General features: G+C 31.0%; 1 protein-coding gene across 1 annotated transcript; it reads right to left on the bottom strand.

Annotated features, from left to right (window-relative positions):
- Nucleotides 1–50: 50 nt before the first annotated feature.
- Nucleotides 51–23291, bottom strand: LOC126744384 (putative uncharacterized protein DDB_G0282133). The gene is made up of 6 exons (XM_050451762.1): nucleotides 22912–23291; nucleotides 16431–16673; nucleotides 11719–12023; nucleotides 4310–4907; nucleotides 2282–2471; nucleotides 51–403 (listed from the first exon to the last, which is right to left on the bottom strand). Exons 1-6 carry the CDS (start codon nucleotides 23046–23048, stop codon nucleotides 224–226), a joined length of 1653 nt encoding a protein of 550 aa, XP_050307719.1. The 5' UTR covers nucleotides 23049–23291; the 3' UTR covers nucleotides 51–223.
- Between the last annotated feature and the right edge of the window lie 2292 nt (nucleotides 23292–25583).

Genomic DNA, 25583 nt, shown 5'->3' with positions numbered 1-25583 from the left:
CACGGAACCTTTAGCATAGACCTATGTGGTAAGAAATAATACGAAAAACAATTAGTAAAAAGTAAATGTTATTTAAAAAACTATACAGAACAAATAATTACTATTTACAACTAAAACCTTAAGTCACTAATAAAACCATATAAATAATAAAACCCTAATCTAAATCACGTGAAATCGCTTAAGTACTTAACCCTTACTATTATAGTAAGTCTTATGATAAAATTCAACAAGTTGATATAACGTAAAACTCTTCGTCATCAATACTAGATGGCGTTGGTGACGGTGTGAGTCTAAGGAAGGTTTTTTCGTCTGGTTCCTGAAGGATCTGCTTAAACTCCCGTATGGACTCGTTTAGGAACCACAGTTTCGATAGCAGGGAGAGGTCTTGTTCCCGAAGACAGTCCTAAATGACAAACAATTAAAATTTATTTACAAAGTGGCATGTTAACGTGACAGTTTTCTATTTTTAATTCTTTGAAGGTTTGTTATAGTAGGTTTGAAAAAATCATTAAAATTCATGCAGTAGAAGATGAGATATTGGAGTTTTTATTATAGGAGCACCTGGATTAAGGAAAATAACTTCTTTCTTAAATTCAGATTTTTTTTCATTCGGTCGATGTTCGATTAAATGATGGTCACTGGAATTTGCCATGTTCTGTCTCTCTTTGAACTGTTGCTAATTGTCGAGATGCATGTCAAACTTTTTTTTTTTGTTTATGAATTATTCAAAATTTATGGGTTTAAAGGAAGAAATCTTACAGGAGCGCCTATACTAAAAAAGACACAATTACATTCAAAGGAAAATGATGATTTTTGAGCTTAATATGGAGTGATTCTTGATTTGTGGGATTTTCAATACCAAAATCATTAAAATTGATACAGTGGAAGATGAGTTATTGCAGTTTTAATTACAGGAGCCCCTTGACTAAACAAACAACTTTAAAATAATTTTAATATCAAAATATAATTAACATAAGTTGGATCAAACCTTTGATGGTCACTGGAATTCGCCATGTTCTGTCTCTTTTTAGCTTGCATAGCCGTCAAGGTGCAAACCAGTGCATGTCAAACTTTTTTTTTTATTTGTGGAGAATTAATAATTTAAATATACAGGATGTAAAAAATTTAATGGAAAATTTATGGGTTTAATAGGAAAAATCTAATAGGATCGCCTATACTCAAAAAACAGTTTTTTTCATATGAAACTGATGATTTTTGATCTTAAAATAGCGCGATTCTTGATCTGTGGGATTCTCTGAAGGTTTCCAATATCAAAATCGAAAAATTCCATACAGTAGGAGATGGCATATTACAGTTTTCATTACAGGAGCGCCTGGACTAAATAAACTAATTTTAATGGAACACTTATGAGTTTAAGAGAAAAAAATCTTACAGAAAATCCCGTACTAAAAAGAACAATTTTTCTCTTATGAAAATCATAAATGATAAAATTTTAATATTCTTGAAACATTTATAGATAAAGAAAGTACATTTTTTAATTTCTCCTTTTGGGATTCCTGATGATAGGTTCAAGGGTAAAAACGTTGTCATGAGTTAAAGATTTATATTATTTCCGCTATCTTTAATTTGGACAGATTTATAGTTAATGCCTGTTAAGTGCTACCTGAACATAACATGAATAATAGTACTTTTTCTATTTCTACTGTAATTACTATCAAGGGCTTAATTTCGCAAAATAAAGAAACATAATTAATTAATTGTTGTTTTCGTTGGATATAGGTCAAAAAAAAATACTTTAGACGACCTATTATATATTTTGTCGACGTTTCGATCTCTATGAGATCATCCTGAGGACTCTAAAAGATTCATAAAAAACAATTAAAATCATTTAACAATAATTAATATCATAAAGATATTAATTATTTAAAAGCAAAATTATAAACTGGGGTCACGAGAAAAAATTCACATAATTAATTAAGACGAACAGTTACGTAAATTCAAATTTCACTAGTTTTTTAATGAGTAAACACCAGAAAACTAAAACTTTGAGGGTCTCACCCCCACTTTTTGCCTTGATTTAAACCAGATTCCCTTTCAATATTGTAAAAATTCATTTTTTGTTTAAAAGCTCGTTAAATACACACACAGAAAGGAGTGGCATGATGGCCACTAAACATTATTTATTTATTTATAGGTCAGGGCAGCATTAAAAGCTTCTCATTTTATTCGTAATCGACTGGATTTTTCTCGTTTCGAAGGTGTTTCACTGACTGAATTTATCTAATTAACTACGAAAAGTAGGATAATATTAAACTAATACCATTTCTCTTTTCAATATAGCGAGTTGTTTGTCCAAACTGCTTCCCTCTTTTCTGTCTTCCTTCCTCTCGTTCGAGTAGTCCTCCGTCACATTATCCACCTTCTCACTCCTAATAGGATCTTGGAAATTGAACCCGGCCAAGGCCTTCGGGAGCGGCGGTAAACCGTACTTGAGTGTCATGTCTTTGAACCTGAAAACGACGGAAATTCCAATCCAATGGCAAATATCACTTTTCAAGTTTTAATTAATCAGATACATATGGTAATTTTTCATTGAATAATAATAATCGTCGATTTACATCGAACGCGTGAATTTTGATTCGCGTGTAAGTAAACCTGACCACGGTCGTGTCGTATGTAAATTACGTACCGCGTAGATCGATTTACCTTAATATTGACAAAATTGAAGAATCACTGTGTATAAATGGAATCCTCTCTTTATTTTTCTCATATGTTTTTCACGGATAAGCTAGTCGCTGTTTTTTGACTCACGACGCACTATCCATATCTATAGAAAATGGGCAATAATGACACTCCAAACTTATTCACAGTTTTTAAGACTTTGAAACCCTAAATCAATCCTAAAACTCATGATTGGAAATGACCTGAATTTTCAGTCAAAAATAGTCAATAGTTCAAGCCATACATTTTAAGTGAATTTAAGCAAGTTTTTTACATCAATATTGTTATTCTAGAATTATGCAGTTTTTCAATAAAAAAGCAGTATTAACGTACGAGAAATATTCAAACTTTTTGTGCTTTTCAAAATTGAATCAACAATATTAACCTAGAAACATCAGGACTTGCGTGCATTTCAATTTAATAGTGCTAGAAATACTGGAAATAACCTGAATTTCTAATAAATTTAAACCAAATTACTATTGAAATAATCAATATCAAAATCGATGTGAAATACCGGAAATAACTTGAATTTCCAGTCAAAGAAAACGACACAAGTTTGTTTTGACGACACTTTAAGTTTGTTCTATAATCGGTCAATTTTTACTATCGTAACGTTATTTTTTATCTTAATTTGAAAAAGTAATTGGAAAATTCTAAGAATTCTAAAGCCACAGACTTTAACTCCCACAATTATGAAATTCCCTCCGGGTACTTTATTCCAAGCATTTCAATTAATTTTTTTTTCCAGGCAATTGATGTCTTCCAGATATTTGAAGTCTGTTTTACATTTTGCAACTGAGTTGGTGTCTTCCAGATCTTTAAATTAATGTTTCACAACCTTGCATTAATTTCCCATTTCATTCCAAACCTTTAGTATTTTTTATATCATTATATGAGTCCAAAATTTCTTCCAAGCAATTGGTGTCTTCTAGATATTTGAAGTTTTTATTGTAGACTTCCAGGCATAGAAGACTATGTTAAATCTTTTATATTTTAGGCTATTTATGCATAGGAGGAATATGATTTGCGGTTATGTCTCTGTGGAATTTCTTATGTAGGTTCTAATATTTTAGAAATGTAACTCTTATATTTATATATTTCTTTATTCTTATATTTATATAGCGTTGTCTTTCTTCCTAACGTCTGGTTCTCGGATTATGAAGATTTTTGTATTTCCATGTAATTTGGTTCGCGTTTTGTTTCTTCCAGACGGTCGAGGTCTATTTCCATTTTTTTAATCAGAACATTTTTCCAGGCATCCAGAGTTAATTTTTATTTAAAGTTTCTAAGGATTTTAGACGATTGTCGGCAATAATTGCCTGGAATAAAGAGAAAATTTGCCCAGACAGTCGGAGTTATTTTTCCTTTAAAGCGTTTTAGGAAATCAGACGATTGACGTCATCAACTGTCTGGAATAAAGAGAAAATTTGCCCAGATTATTTTTCCAGTCGTCAAAGAGAAAAATTGAGGTCATGACAAAACGCACTAAAATCAAAACTGAAATGAAAACTCAATGATTTACATATAAATACAGTGCTATAAAGTAATTGCCGTTATTGCTTCCTTAGAAACCATAACCTCTTTGCCCTTTAAGTATCTCCTAAAACACCATTAACTTATTACTAACCTCTCGTCGTTATCCATCAGAGGCTCGTCAATCTTAATATGACAACTGGACATCCTCACTTTCTTTCCATCGTTGACCCCGTACCAATCGTTCGTCTGTATTTTATCACAATCTTGCGAGCTTCTTCTCTCCTCGTCGTACAGCCGATGGTTCAACGGTGACGACCTTTGTCTCTTCAACTTTTTATCCTCGTCACACTCCCGCATGTGCTGCAACTCACTGATCAAAAACTCGTGGTTCTGTCTGTCGTTGAACGTCACTTTACGCTCTGACGTGGACGTATTTGACTCCGAAGCCGAATCGTTGATCACTATGACAGTCAGGTTGTCACTGGAGCTATTTTTACTCGGAGGAGTGTTTCCGATGTTTGATATTTTAATTTTATTGTCGGTGTCGGTTATGATGCTTTCAGAGGACGAGCTAAGGTTCACTTCTAGTACCGAAGCGAACATCTCGTCAATGAGGGTGTTGACGTGGTTCCGGTTATTGAGTCGGTGCTCGTTGGTTTGCGGTTCGTTTTCTTCGGAACTGGATGAGGTGATCGAGATGTTCGACGAGAGGTCCTCGTCTGTGGACCTTTTTGCGTTGTTGTCATCGTCTGAAAAGTGATGGGAATAAGAATATGTCTTCATTGTCTAATTTTCAAATGATCCAAACATTAATAAGAAAATGAGAAGGTATTATAATCAAACAGATGGCGTGCGATTAGTAAGCATTGTGAATGTTTTTTTCTGGTTCGTGGACGGAGATATTTCAATGGGTGATTCCTTGTGAAAAAATATGAGAAAAAGTTTCTATAAACATGGTTCCGGAAATGCACAGTTTTCAAGATACAGGGTGGCGTCCCGGGGGACATCTTAGCAAACATCATTGACAAAAAAATGTGCGCCACTGCGTTTTTTTTTATCTTTAATATTTGCTGTTTGATTAAGCATTTAAAAATACACCTTTTTCACCTCTTGTATTTTTTTCGTATCTCACTTCGCTGCCACTGGACAAAATTGGTTTATTAATTTTTGGTATAAAAACCACAGGTGCATTGGAAAACAAAAAATCATTTCTGCATGGAGGTTTGACATTGACAAGTGTCAGTTCTTCTAGAAAAATAATTATTATTAATAAAAAATTCATATTTAAAAAAAAATATATCACCATGGATCTTGAAAACTGTCGATTTCCGGACCCATGTTTATAGAAACTTTTTCTCATATTTTTTTACAAGCAGCAATCGCCCATTGAAATATCTCCGCCTATTTTTCGAACACCCTGTATAGTCGTCAAGAACTTCAAGTGATTTGGTGAAACTATCCCCTAGTATAATGTGAAATTGATGTTGAATTCATGCCAAATCTATTGTTTCCATCCGCCATAATGGTTTTATTATATATACTTAAAATCGCAAACAGTAAACATTTTTAATGATAAGTTTATGCAGGAAATGTGTGACACAATAATTATTTAGGTATTTATCAAGGATGATTAAACAAAAAGTCGCCTTTATACAGGGTGTTACATCCTTAATGGTGTTAATCCGGTTTTAAGAAAAAAAGTTCAAAAAAAGCTACGTCTAAAAACTAACTTAATTTTTGTTTTAATTAATAAATTAACTATGCATAAAAATGTTTTTATTTTTTTTTTCGCGGTAATCGCATGTGGAACAAAAAAACTCAAGAAATCAAATTTGCCCTAAAATGAATGGGGATTGTAAAAATAATTTTTATTTTACGAAAAAGCAGTTGCGTTTATAATATTTTTCAAAATTATTTAGTGTACGTTCCTGCACGGAGCCCACTGGTTAAACTTTAGAAAAATCTCCTGCATCAAAAAATGGCTGTGGATTCTCAGAGGGTGTGTGCTAAATTTCATAAACACGAGTAGGAAGTTATTAAAGTTACGATGAAAAAACGATGTTTCTCTTAAGATTTTAACACCCTGTAGCTCAAAAGTTAAGAGGTTTAAGATATACCTTTATTTAAACTTCTATTCTTAGAATCATCTAAGAATTAACTCCCTCAAGGATCGGCATCCGATTTTGTAACACCCTGTATATAATAAAGCTTTTAGCTTGTTTGGTGCTAAAAATACATGAATCTTTAATGGGTTAAGGTTCGAAGGGAAATTATTCATTCAAGTAAGTTACATTTTAAACATCCTTAATTTTTTTTTTATTAAAAGACAACTTTTTCTCATAAAAAATAATTTTTTGAGTTTAGAATAGTGTGGTTTTTGATTTTTAAAATCCATACAGTAAAAGATGAGATATTATAGTTTTTATTACAGAACTAAGCAAACTAACTTACATTTTCTATAAAAAAATATATCTTTTAATATCGAAAAATAATAAACAAGTTTCACCAAAATTTTAATGGTCACTTGAATTTGCTCTGTGTTGGAATTTTCTGTTTCTCTCTAGCTTGTATTAAATTGATCTCTTATTAATTATCAACGTGCAAATCAGTGTACGTCAAACTTTTTTTTATTTAAGGAATATTTATATTCAAAATATACCGGGTGTTACTTAACATTAAATTGTTATCTAGAAATTGATTTTATAAAATTAATATTCTTCTTAAAATAGAAGCTTAGTATATACCAAAAAAATTGAAATTTTATCATTTTTTTAAATTTTATATAATTATAATGGTTTTGTGCATAATTTAACCAGATCATGTAATTAAAGTACGAATGAAGCTTTATACAAGATAAATGGGAAAAATTAATATAGAAAAATACTTCGATCAAACTTTTGATGGTCATTGGAATTTGCATTGTGCTGGAACGTTCTGTCTCTCCTTAACTCATAATAAACTGATCTCTTGTTAAGTCCTTATCATGCCTTAGACTGAGATAGGAATACCTTAAAGCTTGTTCTCGATTTTTCTATATCAACGTTCCATCTATCCTAGTGCCTGGATCTTTTGGAAATTGTGTTTTAATAGCGAAATTTATGCAACTACTCTTTATCATATCACTGACTCTTCATCATACCTTACATTCCTCAGTAATGCTGAAGTATTGTAGTCCGTTTATTAACTTGAATTTAACACATATTTTAAATTGCTGTATCGATGCTGAACAATGGAAAAACCTCTATTCTAACTGATGATATATTCGGAGCCTGGGATTAAAATATGCATAGCTTATCGGTGTTGACGGATTTCTCTAAAGCGTTTGACACCATCAATCATGATCTGTTATGTGCAATACTACGGTTTTAATATTGGTTCATGTATGCTTTTAAAATCCTATTAATTGTCAAATATTGTCAAAAATCAAGCAATTTTTTTGGTGTCTTACCTTAAATGATCTTACGATTAGGCAAACAACTATAATGTAGTCGAATGAAGCTTATGATTTTTGCATCAAGAATCGAAAAGGGCACCTTAAGAACTTTTATGTTATAAAGAATACTGTATATATATGAGCCGTTCAGCGGAAAAGTGGTCTAACTCCCTTAAAGTAGAAATTTAGAAAGTTGATATTTTGCATCTGGATGATTTTGTACATATTTATAATAACCCTGTACTAAAATTTCATATGGTAAACATTTTTACTGATTGCGCTCATTTTTGCCGCCCAATGTCATTCTTCCAGTAAGTTTTTATCAAAAACATAGCGGAAAAGTGGTATAACTTGGAGAGTTATATCACTTTTCCTCGTAAAAGTTAACCAAATTTCACAAAACTGATGAACCAAAGAAAAATAATAGCTGTAGCATGTTTACTATGATATCTATTACTGATAAAAGTGTTCAAAAAATATACAGCTTGAAGAGCAAAACATTACTACTACTTATCTTACATTCTAAACTTACAGTAAGGAGAGTAAGAACAAGTTATTAAACAAATTAATCTTCATCAGAATCGGATAATGGACCGCTGTCAACAGCATCTTCTTTTTTGTCAGTAAGTCCAGGAAGAACTGATGCTGAATCGGGGGAATCCACTGAAGAAGTTCTATCATATCTTTTTTCTTAGCTACAGTAACTGATCTACACACTACGTACCATAACACTAAAAAAACCTGACTAAACAAGAAAAAGCGAGTTTAATAGGACCTGGCGCGACATCGGAACAGCGTGGTGCCTTGACTTATACCACTATTCCAGCGAACGAATCCATTATGTTGAGAGGAATAACGTTAGGAAGCTCTTATCTTAGCTAAGTTAAAATTTTGACTTATACCAGTTTTCGACTGAATACATTAGACCAGTAGAAACATAATTAATGGTATAACTCAAAAACTAAAAAATACTGACATATACCACTTTTCCTCTAAGCGGCTCATATAATAACCGAAATCTCTTGTTTTGTCACATTTCAATTATAGTGATTCAGTTTATGGTGTTTTTCTAAATCTAGAACGCAGGATAGGTAATCAAAGACTTCTATGAACGATTCATTCAAGTATCTTGAATTTTCAACAGAAATACTAAACTTTTGATGGTCACTGTCTAACAGGATCGTAAGATTAACAGGAGTTTCGTGACTCTCTCAGGTCAAATGTCAGAGTACCGATTGCCCATAAAGAGAACGCTATTGAATATCTAATATGGTCTGGTCTTTTTTATATGAGACGAACAAAATTTCCTTTTTAAGAGAATAAAATAATTCTAAGTACGCGGGGCACGTAACGATTTTAGATATCGATGACATGTTTAACGTTGTTCCGTGATGCGACATCGCGTTTGGAAAAAAAGTATGTTGTGGGTGGTTCGGAATATTAAATTGACTCTCAAAAAAATGGGTTTGGTGTTCAGTATGTTTGTATGGTCTATGTTCTACAATAACACAGGTTATACACTCCAATATATTAGAAGGCAAAGACTATTTTCTATTAAATATCTAATTAGTTATTATTTAATATTTCTGTATTTTGCTTGAATATTCTATGAGCCAAAAGTCCTCAAGCACCGTTTTCTGTTTCTAGGAATATCCTTAGGCCAGACTTAATTTTATTTGAAGAATATTCCTATAAAAATGTTGATGTACATGGAATATTCTCAACAAAATTTCCATAATTACATAATAAAAACCTGAGAATATTTAAGTTTTGATATTTTTAATTTTAAATAATTAAATGAAATTATTTTTTAAAAATATTCTCTGAATATAAATTCAATTATAAAATGTCTGAATATTTTGTGAACTGAAAAAAAAATCATTAATATTTTCTTGACTGAAAGTTTCGCGCCATTTTCTGATATCAGAAATATTCTTTTTATCATGTGAACTTTCTAATAAAAATGAATATTTCTGGTTTTAATTTTGTTTAAATAATATTCTTATAAGAATTTTGATATAGACAGAATATGCGTATTTGCAGGTATATGTTCGCTATAATAATTGCATGACTTTTCTTAAGATTTAAGAAGTTTAATTAGGATTTTTAAATATTTTGAATTTTGCTGCAATATTTTCTAATAAAAACAAATATTCCTAGAAAAAACTTTAATTTTTTTAAATAAACCTTCCTTTAAATTTTAATTAATTAAATTATTTTCGTAAAATATTCTGTGAACTGCAAAAAAAAATTACAGAATATTTTTATTTGCAGGTATGTTTTCCTGGAGTATCTGACAAATTTAAGATTTTTTTTTTAATTTAATGACGTAATATTCTAAGTAGAATCCCCACAATCAATGCATAAGATTTTGGAACATTTATTTATTAAGACCTTTAAATAATCTTTGAATTTTGCTTGAATATTTTGGGAAATCATACTAGTGCGGCATTTTCTGATTCGAAGAAGATGTATATTTTTTTTTAATGAAATTGAATATTTTTAGGCAAAACTTTAATTATTTTTAAAAGAATATTCGTTTAAATTTTAATGAATTAAATTAAATTATTTTCGCAAAATCATATGTGAACTGCAAAAAAAAATTACAGAATATTCTTATTTGCAGGTATGTGTTCCTGGAATTTTTGATAAATTAAAGAACATTTTTTTAAAATTTTAAATGCGGACGAAATATTCTAAATCCCAAGAATATTTATTTATTAATTATTTTAAATATTTTCGGAATTTTACTTGAATATTCCGTAAATTTGTGAACCGTTCCGTAATTCCAGGAATATATTCCTTAAATTTTAATTAAATTAATTTTTTCTCAATAATCTCCGAATGTAAATTGAATAATTTTAGCCATGTAAATTAAAAAAAAATCATGAATATTCTATGAATAGAAACACATGTCTAAAAGATTCTTTTTCTATAAATTAAAGAATATTCTTTTAAAAATTGCTCACTGATATGTCTGAATTATTATAATTTTACTAAAATACTAGAATTTTTGAACCCAAGAATATCATTTATGTATGGAGAATATTAAAAAATAAGAAGTTAGGCTCTTTTAGTTATTTTAAAATTAGTTCAATTTATATTCAGGGAAAGTTGGAAAAAGATTAATCTAATTTACTTAATTAAAATTTGAAGAATATTCTTTTTAAAAATGTGAATGCCGACTGAATATGAATGATATCTATATATTAATAATAATTACGTAAAATTTTCTTAAAAATTAGGAATATTTAACATGAATATTTTGTAAATTGAAAAAATATGAATGTATTTTTTATTATAATATTTGCCGGAATATTCTTTTTAAGATCTATGAGTTTTAATATAAATGAATATTCCTAGATCAAATTTTCAATGATTCTTAATAAATATTCTTATTTTTTTTTAATATTCTTACATTTAGCCATTATTTTTTTAATTTGTCTAAAATATATTCTATAAAATAAACACTATTTTCCATTTTTTTTAAGAATATTCGTAGAATTTTCTTCTAAAGAACCTACATCTTTATTTTAAAAATTCTTTATATATAAATGATATTCTCGGGTGGAAATATGATTATTACAGCACTTTTTCCTCGATAAAATGATTTGAGTCAAATGATAGTCCAGACATATCACTGGGATATGAATATTCTACAACACAGAATATTCTGAACGGAATTCTAATAATTATCATAAGAAAAAAACTTTATAAGATTTAAATAAATTAAAATACTAATTTATGAGTGTATAATTTTATGATTCCAAGACTGCTTCAGTGTAGCCATATCTAAGGAACGTTTGAAAGGATCTAGGCATATTTTCTAACGTTGTGAATGTCAAAAATATTCTCAGGAAATATGGGATGCAGTTATTAGAAGAATATTATTACTACTATTACACTAGTTGCAATATTCTCGACTACAACGATAGAAACAAATATATTAAGGTAAATGTTACCACGCTTGATTTTAAAATGCCTTAAGTCAGGAAATCCAAACAATGTTCTATAATATGCCATCATTACGGCAGCACATAAAACGACCGCAAAAAAACCCCATCTGAGAACTTCCTCTGACATTTCTAATATAACATAATGATAACAATTACAATAAGTACACTCACCGTTACTTCTTTGGCGCGTTTCCTGCTCCTCCGGTACACCGTCACGGTCAACTTTTCCCATCTTGTGGTCCGCATTTTTACTTTTTTCATCGTTGTCTTGGACACTTTTAAAACTTAATCTTCGCTGTATCGATACCGATGGAGGTCCTTCTCTGATTTTTCTATTTAAAACCGGTAAGTTGTCGGTTTCTTCTGTGATATTCGGAGGGATTCGTTGTCTATGATGCGATTCGACCCGGTGCAACTTGTTCGAACGGTTCGAGTCGCTTCTTTGCACCTGGACAGCTGATGGTCTGGTTTTTATTCTACAATTAAGAAAATCATGGCAAAGTCTTAGAAAAGGAAAGAAAGTCTGGAAACAAAGGTGATATTAAAGGGGGAAAAGTATGGGAAAATCTATGGCTTCTTTTATCTCTGTAGTAAAAGCACTAGACAAGTAGGAGTTTTAGTAGGAGATTAGTGGGGAAAACTAGGGCCTGATTGGCCAACACTTGCCATTTAAGGGACCAAAGTATCATCATCAACTAAGAAACTGTCTGTGATAAAACGAATGAAGTTTCAGTTAATCTCTGGTGATTTAAATTCAGTTTTAATTAATGTGGATGATTTACGTGAATCCCATCTTGTTTTTAAATTAATTTTTAACTCGTTACACTAGATTAGGGGATTTTCGTGGGAGATTTATAAGATGATAAATCTCTCTGTATATTCCAGATCCCGAACTGTTTTTTCTTCCTTGTGTATTTGTCCTAAGTTGATTTCAAGCAATGAGATTCAAAAAATTACTACATTTGAATGTCTGATATAAAAATTGACTTGTGTAAAAAAGACTTCGATTGCCTGGAAGAAATTCAATTTTTTCATGGTAAATAGAATTTCTGGGTTAAAAACTAAACTGACTGAAATTGTCCACGTTTCGGTCTTTATTTTACCGTTCTCAGGGTAATGACGATTTGGGTGCTATTTTCACTTTAAAGGAAAAATGCGTGGACGAATTTTCTCTTTTTCCCAGGCAATTGGTGATGTCACTCATCGGATTTCTTAGGTCAATTTAAAGAAAAACTATACTATACGACTGCCTGGACGAATTATTTTTTTATTACAGGCAGTTGGTGACACCTGATCATCTGATTTCCTCATTTTCACTTATAGGTAACAAACTCGTCCTTGCAAGTCTGTCAATAACTTAATAAAACTATTGCAAGTAAAATTGCAAACACTGCAATGTAATTTTTGTTATTTATTTTCAACTTTATGTGGGTGCGATAGTCTTCCTGTATAATTTTATTAAATATAGAAAGTCTATACGAAAATTTGAAATTGACTTCAACTGCCTGGAAGAACCAACAAATTTCCACCAATAAAATGGACATTGAAATTCAAACAAGTCTTTTTTACACATTCGAGACTTTTGCAACCAAGTTGATGTCGTCCAGATTCTTAAAAATTAATGTTCCATAATTTCGTAATAATTTTCCACTTTAGTCTAAGGATTTTGTCCTTAATTTTTAAATCGTTAAGTCAGTTCAAATTTCTTCCAGATACTTAAAGTTTTTTTTTAATTTTCCAAACTTCCAGGCACATAAGACTATCTATGTTAAATTATTTATATTTTATTGAAGAAATAATAGTAGTACTAGGCTATGTCCCGGTGGAATTCCTTATGTAGGTTCGAACATTTTAAATGTATGATATATATCCGCGTATGTCCTAACTTGCTTCGATTTGTAGATACAGAGTGTAAAAGTTTTCAGCCGATTTAAATAAAATTTGTTAGGCTTATTGGTCGTCATAAAGGCCCTCCTTTGGTGGGAATAAAATAAATTCCAGTGGCGTTTCAGGGGGCTACCTACTTGATACTTTCGCATCGATTATTGAGATTCATTAAATTTCTTTTCAAAATTAATTTGTGTGATTCGTTTTTTGGTTCTTCCAGGCAATTGAAGTCTTTTGCAAATTTTCGATTTTTAAATAAACCTGGACATGGGTATCATCCAAGCAGGGGCAAGACTATCTTACCCCTTTAGAGTTTAAAATAAAAACTGAAACAATAATGAAAATTGCATTACACTGTTTGCAATTTACTTGCAAAGAACCCAAAAACATTTTAAATTTCTTTATATTGTTTTTTTTTATTTTCTTTACTATAGGAAAGACAGAGTGGGTAAGCTTAAATTGGACTTCAAATGCCTGGAAAAAAATAAAAATTTGTACTTTAATCTTCTTGTAATTTTATTTCGGATTCTAAATAGAAAATAAATAACAGCTAGAAAAATAAAATGAAACATTTTAAAAATGCTGTTAACTGTTTTTTTTTATATATTAAATTAAATTATCTTGTTTTAATGTTTTTCACTAAAATCGTCATCACTCTGAAAACGGTCAAAAGAAGAGCGAAACGTGGGCAGTTTATAAACGTAAGTCCAACTTACTATAAAAAATGTAATTCTTGAAAAAAGAGAAAATTCTTCTAGGTAGTCGAAGTTATTTTTCCTTTTAAGGTTTCTAAGGAAATCACACCATTGACGTCATTAATTGCCTGGAATAAATAGAATATTCTTCCAGATTGAGGTTATTCCACATAGGACATGCATCATTTTTATAAATTTATTATTTATAATCTCTATTTTTTCGCTTGACAATAAAATATAACCATTATATACTTGGAAAAATAAACTAGAATAAAACTATATAAAGAAGAATAGATAGCGTGTTTTTTCTGCTTATCAATGCAGGTCTGACATGTATTAGGATTTTATATAAACTAGATAAGACGAGTTTTAATATAGAACGACTGAAGTATAAAAGCTGATCTAACGCATAGGCAATCAACTGCCTGGAATTAAGAGAAAATTCGTCCAGGCAGTCTAAGTTATTTTCCCTTTAGTTTCTAAGGAAATCAAATTATTGACGGGAAAAAAAGGAATTTCTTTTGGGCACTTTTTGTGCCCTCCAGTTTCATCCGGAATTTAAAATAAAATGGAAAGTTTCAATAAAAATTAGCAAATCGACTGGAAAAAACAAAAACCGACCTGAATTGCCCGGACGAATATCCTCTTTATTCCAGACAGTTGATCACGTTAATCATCTGATATCCTCGGAAGGAAAAATGACTCCGATTTCCTGCAAGAATTTTTTCTTTATTTCTAGGCACTTGTTTTATTTAAGTTTCTGAAAACCTTATACGAGAAGAAAGACAGTTGCAGGTAAATAGAGTCATAATTTCACTTCTAGTACTCAGAACGGTTTGATTTTTGTCTTAAAAGGTCCTTTGGAATATTCTTTAACTTCCACTAAAAAAAACATGCAAATCTATGCATTGGAAGTTTTTTTATTTAAGTTTGTGGAAAGCTTATACGAGAAAAAAGACAGTTGCAGGTAAATAGAGTCATAACTTTACTTCTAGTACTCAGAACGGTTTGATTTTTATCTTAAAAGTTTCTCTGAAATATTCTTTAACTTCCATTAAAAAAATCATGCAAATCCATGCATTAGAAGTTATTTTATTTAGGTTTCTGGAAAGCTTATAGGAGAAGAAAGACAGTTGCAAGTAAGCAGAGTCATAACTTCACTTCTAGTACTGACATCGGTTTGATTTTTGTCTTAAAAGTTCCTTTGGAATATTCTTTAACTTTTATTAAAACAATCACGTAAATCTATGCATCAGAAGTTTTTTTATTTAAGTTTCTAGAAGGCTTATACGAGAAGAAAGACAGTTGCAGGTAAATAAAGTCATAACTTCACTTTTAGTACTCAGAACAGTTTAATTTTTGTCTTAAAAGTTCCTTTGGATTATTCTATAACTTCCGTTAAAAAAACATGCCAATTCATGCATTGGAAGTTTTTTTATTTAAGTTTGTGGAAAGCTTATACGAGAATAAAGACAGTTCCAAGTAAATTGACTCATAACTTCACTTCTAGTGCTCAGATCGGTTTGATTTTTGTCTGAAATGTTTCTTTGGATTATTCTTTAACTTTCATTAAATAAACATTCAAATCCATGTATTAGAAGTTTTTTTATTTAAGTTTGTGGAAAGCCTATACGAGAAAAAAGATAGTTGCAGGTAAATAGAATCATAATTTCACTTCTAGTACTGAGAACGGTTTGATTTTTGTCTTAAAAGTTCCTTTGGAATATTCTTTAACTTTCATTAAAACAATCACGTAAATCTATGCATTAGAAGTTTTTTTATGTAAGTTTGTGGAAAGCCTATACGAGAAAAAAGACAGTTGCAGGTAAATAGAGTCATAACTTCACTTCTAGTACTCAGATCGGTTTGATTTTTGTCTTAAAAGTTCCTTTGGAATATTCTTTAACTTTCATTAAAACAATCACGTAAATCTATGCATCAGAAGTTTTTTTATTTAAGTTTCTAGAAGTACTCTAGTACTCAGATCGATCAGATTTTTATCTAAAAAGTTCCCTTGGAATGTTCTCTAGCTTCCACTAAGAAAGTCATGCGAGTCAGTTAAAAAAACAATAACTACTACTGCCTGGACGAATTTTCTCTTTATTCCAGGCATCAGTTGACCTCCAGTCAAACATCTGATTTCCTCATAAAAAATTATTTTAATTTTATTTCTATATTAAGTAACTTTATACTTTTGTGCCGAGAACAGTTAAATAAAAACCCAAACGTGAGCGAAAAAAAAAACGCTCTTCATTACATGTAACCCTTCTACCTTTCAAATTAAAGAGCATGCTTGCTCACCTATCTTGCTCGTCGACTCTACAGAGTGAGTCTACCCTCTGCAAGTTTTTCTGCTCCGGTGAGGTTCGTTTTTTGCAATTTTCCGACTGATAGACCACGGGTCTCTCCTCACCACAGTATCGGTTCGCATTTACCCGGTTGTCGTTGTTGTTGTTATTATTGTTCTCCCGCGGTTGATCGGTAGAAAGTTGAGGTCGTTGCTTGGCAGTCGGTTTCTCGCTTTTGCGGTGCGGACTGGATAAACTAAAAAGAAAAAAAATTAATTCGATTAGTCTCCGGTGCGAAATCGCGCGTTGTTTCTCGTTGTTTTTTTAAGAAAGTTATTAATAGCCGACATTATGCGGTTTAATTAAGTTATTTTATTGTCAATTGAAGTCTACTTATAGACCTGGTTTGCTATGGGAGGGAGATCATCGTGTTTCAACCATCTGCAGGGCATCCCTGTGGGTTCCCTTGTAGAACTTAATTATTTGAGTTTAATAGTTCATAGTCATCTGCAGAAAGAGTAGCGTTATATAACTGTTACACCAAAATAATTAATTATCGAGATCAATCAAAGCGTGAATAAGAAAGAAAGCATTTTTGCGGATGAAATCAAACGCACTGCTGCTGCCATTTGTTTCCCATAGAAATTAGCGTTTGTACTTTAATTACACGCCTCGGAATTCTGATTTATTTATGTGGTTATGGTCTTGTTTATCGGTTATGAAATAACTTCTACAGTTAACCGCCTATATAGTATATAAATCGAATAATTTTTTTTTTAACTTTGGGTATATACATGCTTGAGCTCGACCAAGCTGGGATGATTTGTTAGATATTGTCGAAGACCCTGTAAAAAATGTCACAACGTTAATATTGCAGAACAACCAAGGTGGTATTCAAAATAAAAATAAATGACGCCCCTATTATAATAACTAATACTTCAAAATTCTTAGGTCTTATTATATTGATTCTGATCTTCAATTTCATGAGCATATAACTGATAAATTAAAGAAAGCATATGGTACACTTAAACTTATCTATAACCAAAGAAAAGACTTAAAAAAGCATCTTTGTGATTCTTTAGTGTTATCCAATTTCATATCAACATTGTGATATCGTGTCCTATGGACCATGCTTAGATCAAGTCGACTCTCGTAGAATTCAAAAAGTGCATGCCTTCGTCTTATTTTTGGAATTCGTCACCGAAATCATATATTATCTCATAAGCTTAAGGATATAGGATGTTCAATTGTCGAAAATTACATTTTGCTTCTCTTAGTTACAAAGTTTTAAAATTAAAAACGCTTTCATATTTACACAGTAAAGTCCAGTTTCGAATAAATACTTATACCAACGGCGCTTTAGACAATTACATCTATTAACTATTCCGCGACATAGAAAAGAAGTTTTTCATATAATCTCGCCAATACTGTTAGCTCACTAAACATTTCAACATTTGTCTTATCCTGTGCTACCTTTAAAAAACAAATTAAACAATTATTATTTTATCGCCAGTAAAAAAATAAATATATATATATAATTTTTTTTTCATTCATAATATATATGTTTTTATCTCGACATTAATCCTTTTTCTCCCCTTTCCCGTTCCTTTTCCCTTAATGCATTAAATATGTGTATATGTGCTTGCTTCATGCTGCTTGCATTTTTAACTTATATTATCTAACATTTTTATATAAGTGTCATTCTTATATTTTGTTATATTTGTTAATAAGTATTTACTTGGGCCTAAACAGTTTCTGGCATCGCCTGAAGGCCGCATTGACATGGCCTTTTATTTTTCATGTTCTATTACTATTTTCCGTATACATTATTGTAAATCTGTCATGAAAAATAAATTTTGCTTATTATTATTATATGTGCAGAGGGAAGAAACTGGATGATTCTTGGGTGGATAAGGAATTTGTTAGGTTAGCAGACTCAGAAGCACCTGATATACGAAGAGATAAATTAAATAAAGTCGTTAGGTCATTAAATTAAGGAATTTCGAAGGAGCACGAACTAGCTTCTTGCACGAAAACACTTCGGCAGAATATTTTCGAAAATGTTCCATTTTTTTTCATCAATTGACCCGTAGAAGAAAAACCTTTTTATATTAAAGGCATTTCAGATCATGAGGTAAGAATAGGCCTTCAGGTATTAAATGGAAAAATTTTTCCTGTATTTCAGGCAAATTTCCCCGAAAATTGTAAATAAAAAATACCTTCAACTGCCTGGAAGAATTTTCTCTTTATTCCAGGCATATACAGGGTGTCCCGAAATTACATCGCAATATTTTACCAGACGCATCTTTGTCTAAAAATAAGACATAAACTTCATATATACAGGAATCGTGCAAAGTGAATCGTTTTCATGGTTACAGGGTGTTTTATAATTCCCATTGAACATATTTTTTGACATTTTTATCGTATATTACTGTTATTGCTACTAACTGATTTTACAACACTTACACACTAAAATGTGCACAGGCTCACAGAGAGCTTATACGAGAAGAAGGACAGTTGCAGGTAAATAGAGTCATAACTTCACTTCTAGTACACAGATCGGTTTGGTTTTTGTCTTAAAAGTTTCTCTAGAATATTCTTTAACTTCTATTAAAAAATCATGCAAATCTATGCATTAGAAGTTATTTTATTTAAGTTTTTGGAAAGCTTATACATTTTAGCATAAAGTGTTATAAAATTAGTTAGTAACAATAACAGTAGTATACGATAAAAAAATTCGAAAAATAACTACCAGGCGTTTAGAAAATACATAGTAACAAAAAACCAACTTTAATTGGAAACACCTGTAACATGAAAACGATGCATTTTTCAAAATTCCTGTATATGAAGTTTTTGTCTTGTTTTTAGACAAAGATGCAGCTGGTAAAATATTGCGATGTAATTTCGGAACACCCTGTATAATATCACACCAATTGAAAACAAAATCTTAACATTTTACAATAGTCCCAAATAAGCTTCCTACTAATGAATAGTGCATTCTAAAGATCTGGTAAATATCAGCAAGTAAGAAGGCCTTTTATTTATCATATACCCAGTTATTTGCTAAATAATTTTGAATCTCCAACTGTTTTATAAGTCATATATGCCATAAGTCGATGCCATTCTAAAAAACTAAAGGAAAATGGAGTCGATAACAGAAGGCTAGTTAAAAAGGACTCCAGTACGTCGTACGACTGTAATAATTGAAAAAAATGACAAAGCAGGATCTAAATGAACAAAACTTCATTACTTAATCAATAACAATACAATGAATTTAATATGCTTAATTCATTTAAGGGATAATTTCATGTGATGTATCGAGAATACACAAACTTTCTTATATTCCATTTTAGATTGCCATAATATCCCATATTTTGCAAGTAACCTAAAGTTCAATTTACAGTTTCGCAACGCACTAATTTAGTACCGGATCGCATTAAACCCGTTGTTAAATAATATTGCGGTACCGGCGTTTTTTATATTATAAAATATGAACAGAGTAACATCCTTTCCTAGGCTTAGGTACGCTCGAATTACACCGGTTTACAACCTTGACGCGGTATAGTTTGCCATATTGTGAACCCAACTGTGCAAATGCAATGCACGTCGATATTATTTATAAATTTTTTTATGCTTTAAAGGGGGTGTTTCCAAGATGTTTATAAAAGAAGTTCTCTGTGAACATGCACTGAAATATTTAATATTAGCTTAACAATTGAGTATGACTGTCTCTTTCTTCTCTAAAACCAACCTCCTGTATTACCCATTTAAATAACCGGAAAATGGTCATTATACTAAATGCATTGGAAAACCTTATTTCTGACAACAAAGGAAAACCATGAGGCGTTTTATTCTCATTAGTTTACCTCTACTGACTGCAGAATAAAGAACATTTCTTGATGGATATATTCGCACGAGTCAAGGAGCTATTACCATTATAACAGTGCTAAAAGATTTTTTATACGAAGAAAATTAGCGGCTGTTGAAACCAGGCTTTTGTATAATAATGTGATGTCCTTAATGATTTTCTGTGAATTAATGTCTCTTATTAGGTGCAATTATGCTCCCATATTATTTTAGGTTCTCAAGTAATCATAAAATTCAATTTTATTTGTAATGGTTTCTGGGGTTAACCCTATCAAATACCTTGCTGAAATCAGTATTGAAATTTAATTTTAGTCATCAATAAATAGAGGAAACTTTTACGACCTCTACTCTCCAATTGGTTCAAAAGATGTCCACCATATTAACCCACACAGGTTACCTTATTAGCCAACGTGATGATCATTAAAAAAATTGATATAAAATCAGTAAAAAAGTTGGTTAAACGCGGAAGTAACTGTAAAAGTTAAAACGACCATTTAATGAGTCAATTATGCTAAAGATTGAACAATTTATACCTATTTTATGCTTTTCGCTTACATTAAATATATCTTCAGTGTACAGGGAAGTCATAATTCTATATTAAATATTCTTCAAATGTATTTCAAGGCAGGCCATCATCTAATTTGATTTTTATCTGAAGTTTCTAACTACATGGTATAAAGACAAAGTTATTTTTTCAGCCAGATGCATCCAGTTAATTGGAAAAAAAGAGAAAAATTATTCCAGGCAGTTGAAGCTATTATCGTTGATTGAATATTTGGTTAAATGTTCCATCAACGCTCTTTAATATGAAGCTAACACAATTGTGTCGTAGAAGAATACCAGTGGACTGTATTTATTTACTTTTTATCTGCATCACAGCTGATACGGAGCTGAACCAATTAACATAATTTAAACAAACTTGCACAATTCAAAATATGCCCACTTCCAAAGATGGGAAAATGAAAAACAGTTGTTCACTGTTGCCAGGTGTCTTTATTTATAATAACTTTTGTTTTTTAGCAGTAACTTCACTCACTTACTAACTAGTAACAATAGTGCTTATACTACTGTTTTTATATCTAAATATCTTAAATGTCGTAAATAAGCAATATCTTGAGAACTAAATTTAAATAAAATAATATTTTAGTTGATGTGTTAATTCTTGAATTAAATGATGAGGAATGTCTGAGATTCGATATTTATTTTTTTCCAACATTTAAAATTAATGATTTTAATAATCAGTTTTCAATCAAATTTCCCGCCACACGCCACCCAAGATGGTTGCTCCCCTCTTTGTCAATAACGTCAATAAAGCTGTCAACAAAATTTCTGCCTGTTCATTAGCAACGCGCATTTCTCTATATTTGTACTATAATATTTGTGTTCTGTGCTCAGAATATTTATTCTGGAAACACTAATTGCAACGTTGCCGGCTGTAAGGCTATTTAATTTTTCTATAAGATTTTTGATCATTTTTTATAATTTAGAAAAATAATTTTATTGAGTTGATAAAGTTCAATCTGCTTAGAATTATTTGGTTGTGGACGTGGGATTTAAATGAAAAGCCTCACAGTCTGGCAACGTTGTTGATATTTGTTCGGATAGGTTCCATTGGAATGTCAATTAAAAATCTCAAAATTTAAAATTATACAAGAAAGTTCGTATGTGTGTTTATTTATATAAGTCTAATACTAATTACTGATTAAGTAGAAAAGGTACCGTCTATTTAACATTTTAAAACGAAAACTAGAAGGTAGATATTTAACAGTGTTGCCGTACTTGGCCAAATTTCATAAGGGTTAGAATTCGCCAGTTTCAATGGCAGCAAAACCACTGGAAGTGCACCAATACGCCTATCAGGCGGGCAAATCCACGGACCTGGCCCTACACCACCTTGTTAGGAAGGTGGAGGGTGCTCTGGATAGTGGCAAGGCCTGTCTGGGTGCGTTTCTAGACATTGAAGAGGCGTTCGACAACACCCCTTTTGCATTAATCTGCCAAGCACTCGAGAGCCGCGGCTCAGAACCCTGTTTGGTTAGCTGGATAGACGGCGCCAACTAGAGCGCTTGAGACTCTGCTGAGCCTTCCGCCTCTGGACCTCGTTGTGCAATTCGAGGCAATGAGGACTGCGTACAGGCTACGTGCTGACGAGACCGGTCACGCAAAAATTTGGTCAGAGAGAATATTCTCAATGATGTTTTTGCAAAAATTCAATCGAATTTGAACCAGATAATGTTAAACTCTGACGCTGCAGATATCCCATGTGTGAAATTTAATTTAAAAAGTGAACATCAAAAGCAATAATTTTATCAATAAAAGTTATTTGCAATAAAATAAATCTTGATAATATTATTACATGAAGGTGGGTGACATCATCGCATAATTAATAAAAAAAAATAGCGGTGTCTCCATTATTATTATTAAGTTTCATCTGCAACAAAAATATATCCACATATATGAATGTAGGTAATATTTAAAATAATGAGTCGTTATTAATTTTAACACTATAGTATTAGAGAACAATGCGTAATTTTGAAACTAGTGCGTGTGTACCATCATTATCAACAAATTAATATACTACTATATAATTTATATTTAATTAAAAGTGAGGAAAACAACGTACTTACCCCACAGTTCCAATTTCTTGATAAGTCTGTCTCGTTTTGGCGAGGGCTTCTTTAATAAGACTCCTGGACGGCCTGGGGGGTACAGGCGGGGGAGGCTTCGCACCGGGTGCTTTCGGAACAACTCTATCCGCCGACATGGTTATTAATCTTCTACTTAAAACACTTATCTATTATACCATTATCACTTTTGTCCAATTAACTTCTCTAAATTTTTATTTAACCTCTGGGTACCTAAACAAACAGATAGTCGGAATGAATCACACTCACGTACGAAACGCGTTCGTAAAATCTATAAAACGCGAGGCGACACGTACGACTCTCGCGGTACGACTGCGACTCGAAAAGTTTAAAAGCATGAACTCGAGGAGGCATTTGCAGGTATAAGAAAAGGCAAAAAGAAAGGAAGGTCGTACCGAGTTGTATTAAAAGTCGTCAATACACGACCGAGCAACGTGCGGTGGTGTTAATGCATTTATTTTGGTCGTACGCTTTGGACAGGTGTCTCGGTCATAAAGCGTGTGACTTGCTGCCCCTCTCTGGGAGGTAAACTGAACGACCCTGTAAATTGATTTTGAAGCGTAAAGTGCGTTATTAGTTACAAGGAATTTTAATGAATCAGGACTAATTTTTCATGTAGTTTTCCACACATGAGTCTTCATAGTTTTTATACATCTCAAGCGTTGGGAGTGAATTTCCATATTTTATTTCATTAAAGCGTCTAAATCACTAGAGAAAAAGCAGCGCCTGGAAGAAGAATTCCAATTGCCCGGACGAAAACTGAAATATTCTTTAGCGTTTGAACACGTACGTTTGACGTAATTTTTTACTTTATTTCAGGCATTTAAAGTAATTTTTCAGGTCTTCAAATTCATGCTGTATAATTTCCAGGTATTTGAAATATTTTCATTGAAGGAAAAATCTCAAACTTCAAATAACAACCCCATCAGTAGCATCAAAATATTAAATAAATATGACAAAGCGAACTTGACAAATATACATATTTCCACTCTTTAAGTAAATATTCAAATTGACATTATTACTTTCAGATATTCTAGAGGTTTTTTCAATTCAATTATACTAGAAAAATTAAAAAAATAAATATAGTTTTGAAACATAAATTATATTTGCAATTCACTTGAAATTTAAAAATGTATAGGACAATTCTTTGAAATGTTAATGGTAAAAAATTATTTAACCTAACCCTATAAAATAAAGTATTTATTCCAACTTGAGCATTGTATCAAACAACTCTTAGAAAATTTAAGATTACATACAAAATTTCATAGTGTTAAAGTAGTACTAAACATTAATTAATTATATGTGTCCAACTGTTCGTAACTAAATATGTATTTAATATTTAGTACATAACGAAGCACTAATATTTATTTTGACTATTCATACACATAGAAAAAGCTTTCATTAGGATACACATTGAGTCAATGGGGTACTGTATTTGCAATACCTGAATGACATTTGTCATTAAATAAATGAATATCTTACTTTTATTTGTGCAAATCTACTTAAAATTACTTCAAACGTAAGAATCATTGAGGTAAAATTGTGATCTTATTTAAAAATTATCAAAATGTAATTAAACTAACATATCAAATGATTGAGTTGTTTTTAATTGATGGCTATGTTAAATGCAATGGAAAAGTCTGATTCATTAAAAATAGATATAATCTTGACCGAATATTAGGTGTAAACTACATTCATATGACCTTTTTTTATAAAAAATTTAAATAAGTAATTAATTAAAACACAGTTGATTAAATTTGATGTAGTATTTATTGTCATAAAGTACTATAATTGTTTAAATACAAGTGTTTTATTTACTGAATATTAATTTGAAGTCTATTTGAATGGTATATGGGCCTGGGTTTTCGAATTAATTCAATCATATCGTCGTATGGAAACCAAAAACCGCATGAAAATTTGCGATCCAGATATTTTCTTTCTGAAATGCAGATTTTCTGCGATTTTGGCTCAGTTCCATAGAAACGAAATTTAAGGTGAAGGACGGGATTTTTTTTAAATAAATAAAACAAAAATCTTATTTATTAACATCTTTATTATAGGTTTTAAACATAAGTAACAACTAAAAAAATTTTTCTGTAGGTGGGTCAAACAAAAAAAAACATGAAAACCCAGTATAACTATCAAATAAAACAAAATATTTTTTTCTGAATATAAAAGGAACTAAAAGTAAGTAGGTACTTCGAATTCGAATTACAACTGACACAAACGTTTTCACAGCAATGTTATTTCACCTTATACGAAACTTTTAATTTAACCTAACTTAAGCTTTCATTGCATTAAAAATTCATTTTTCATGGAAATTGTCTTGATATAAGCAAACATTGATAATTTAAAAAGTATTGATTTTATCAAAATTTTTATGAGGACCTTTTTTGTTCCCGATTAAAATTCCTTTAATTAAAAATTAGAAAAATCGGGTCAAAATTGCCATATTTATGGCCAAGAAACTTGTGAATTGTTGAATGAATATTCTAAGTCAAGAAAACGTTGACTTGGAATAAATTCGTTCGAATACTATTAATTTTATCAACATTTTTCCAATTAAAAATAAACATCAATTTTCATCGAAATCGGGCCAAAATTGGCATATTTATGGCTGCCCCTTACAATGTCCCTATAAATCAGAATCAACA

This window comes from Anthonomus grandis, chromosome 14 (genome assembly GCF_022605725.1).
Source record: "Anthonomus grandis grandis chromosome 14, icAntGran1.3, whole genome shotgun sequence".
Taxonomy (NCBI): Eukaryota; Metazoa; Arthropoda; class Insecta; order Coleoptera; family Curculionidae; genus Anthonomus; species Anthonomus grandis.
Note: the sequence above shows the minus strand (reverse complement) of the source record. Positions and strands in the feature narration are given on the sequence as shown.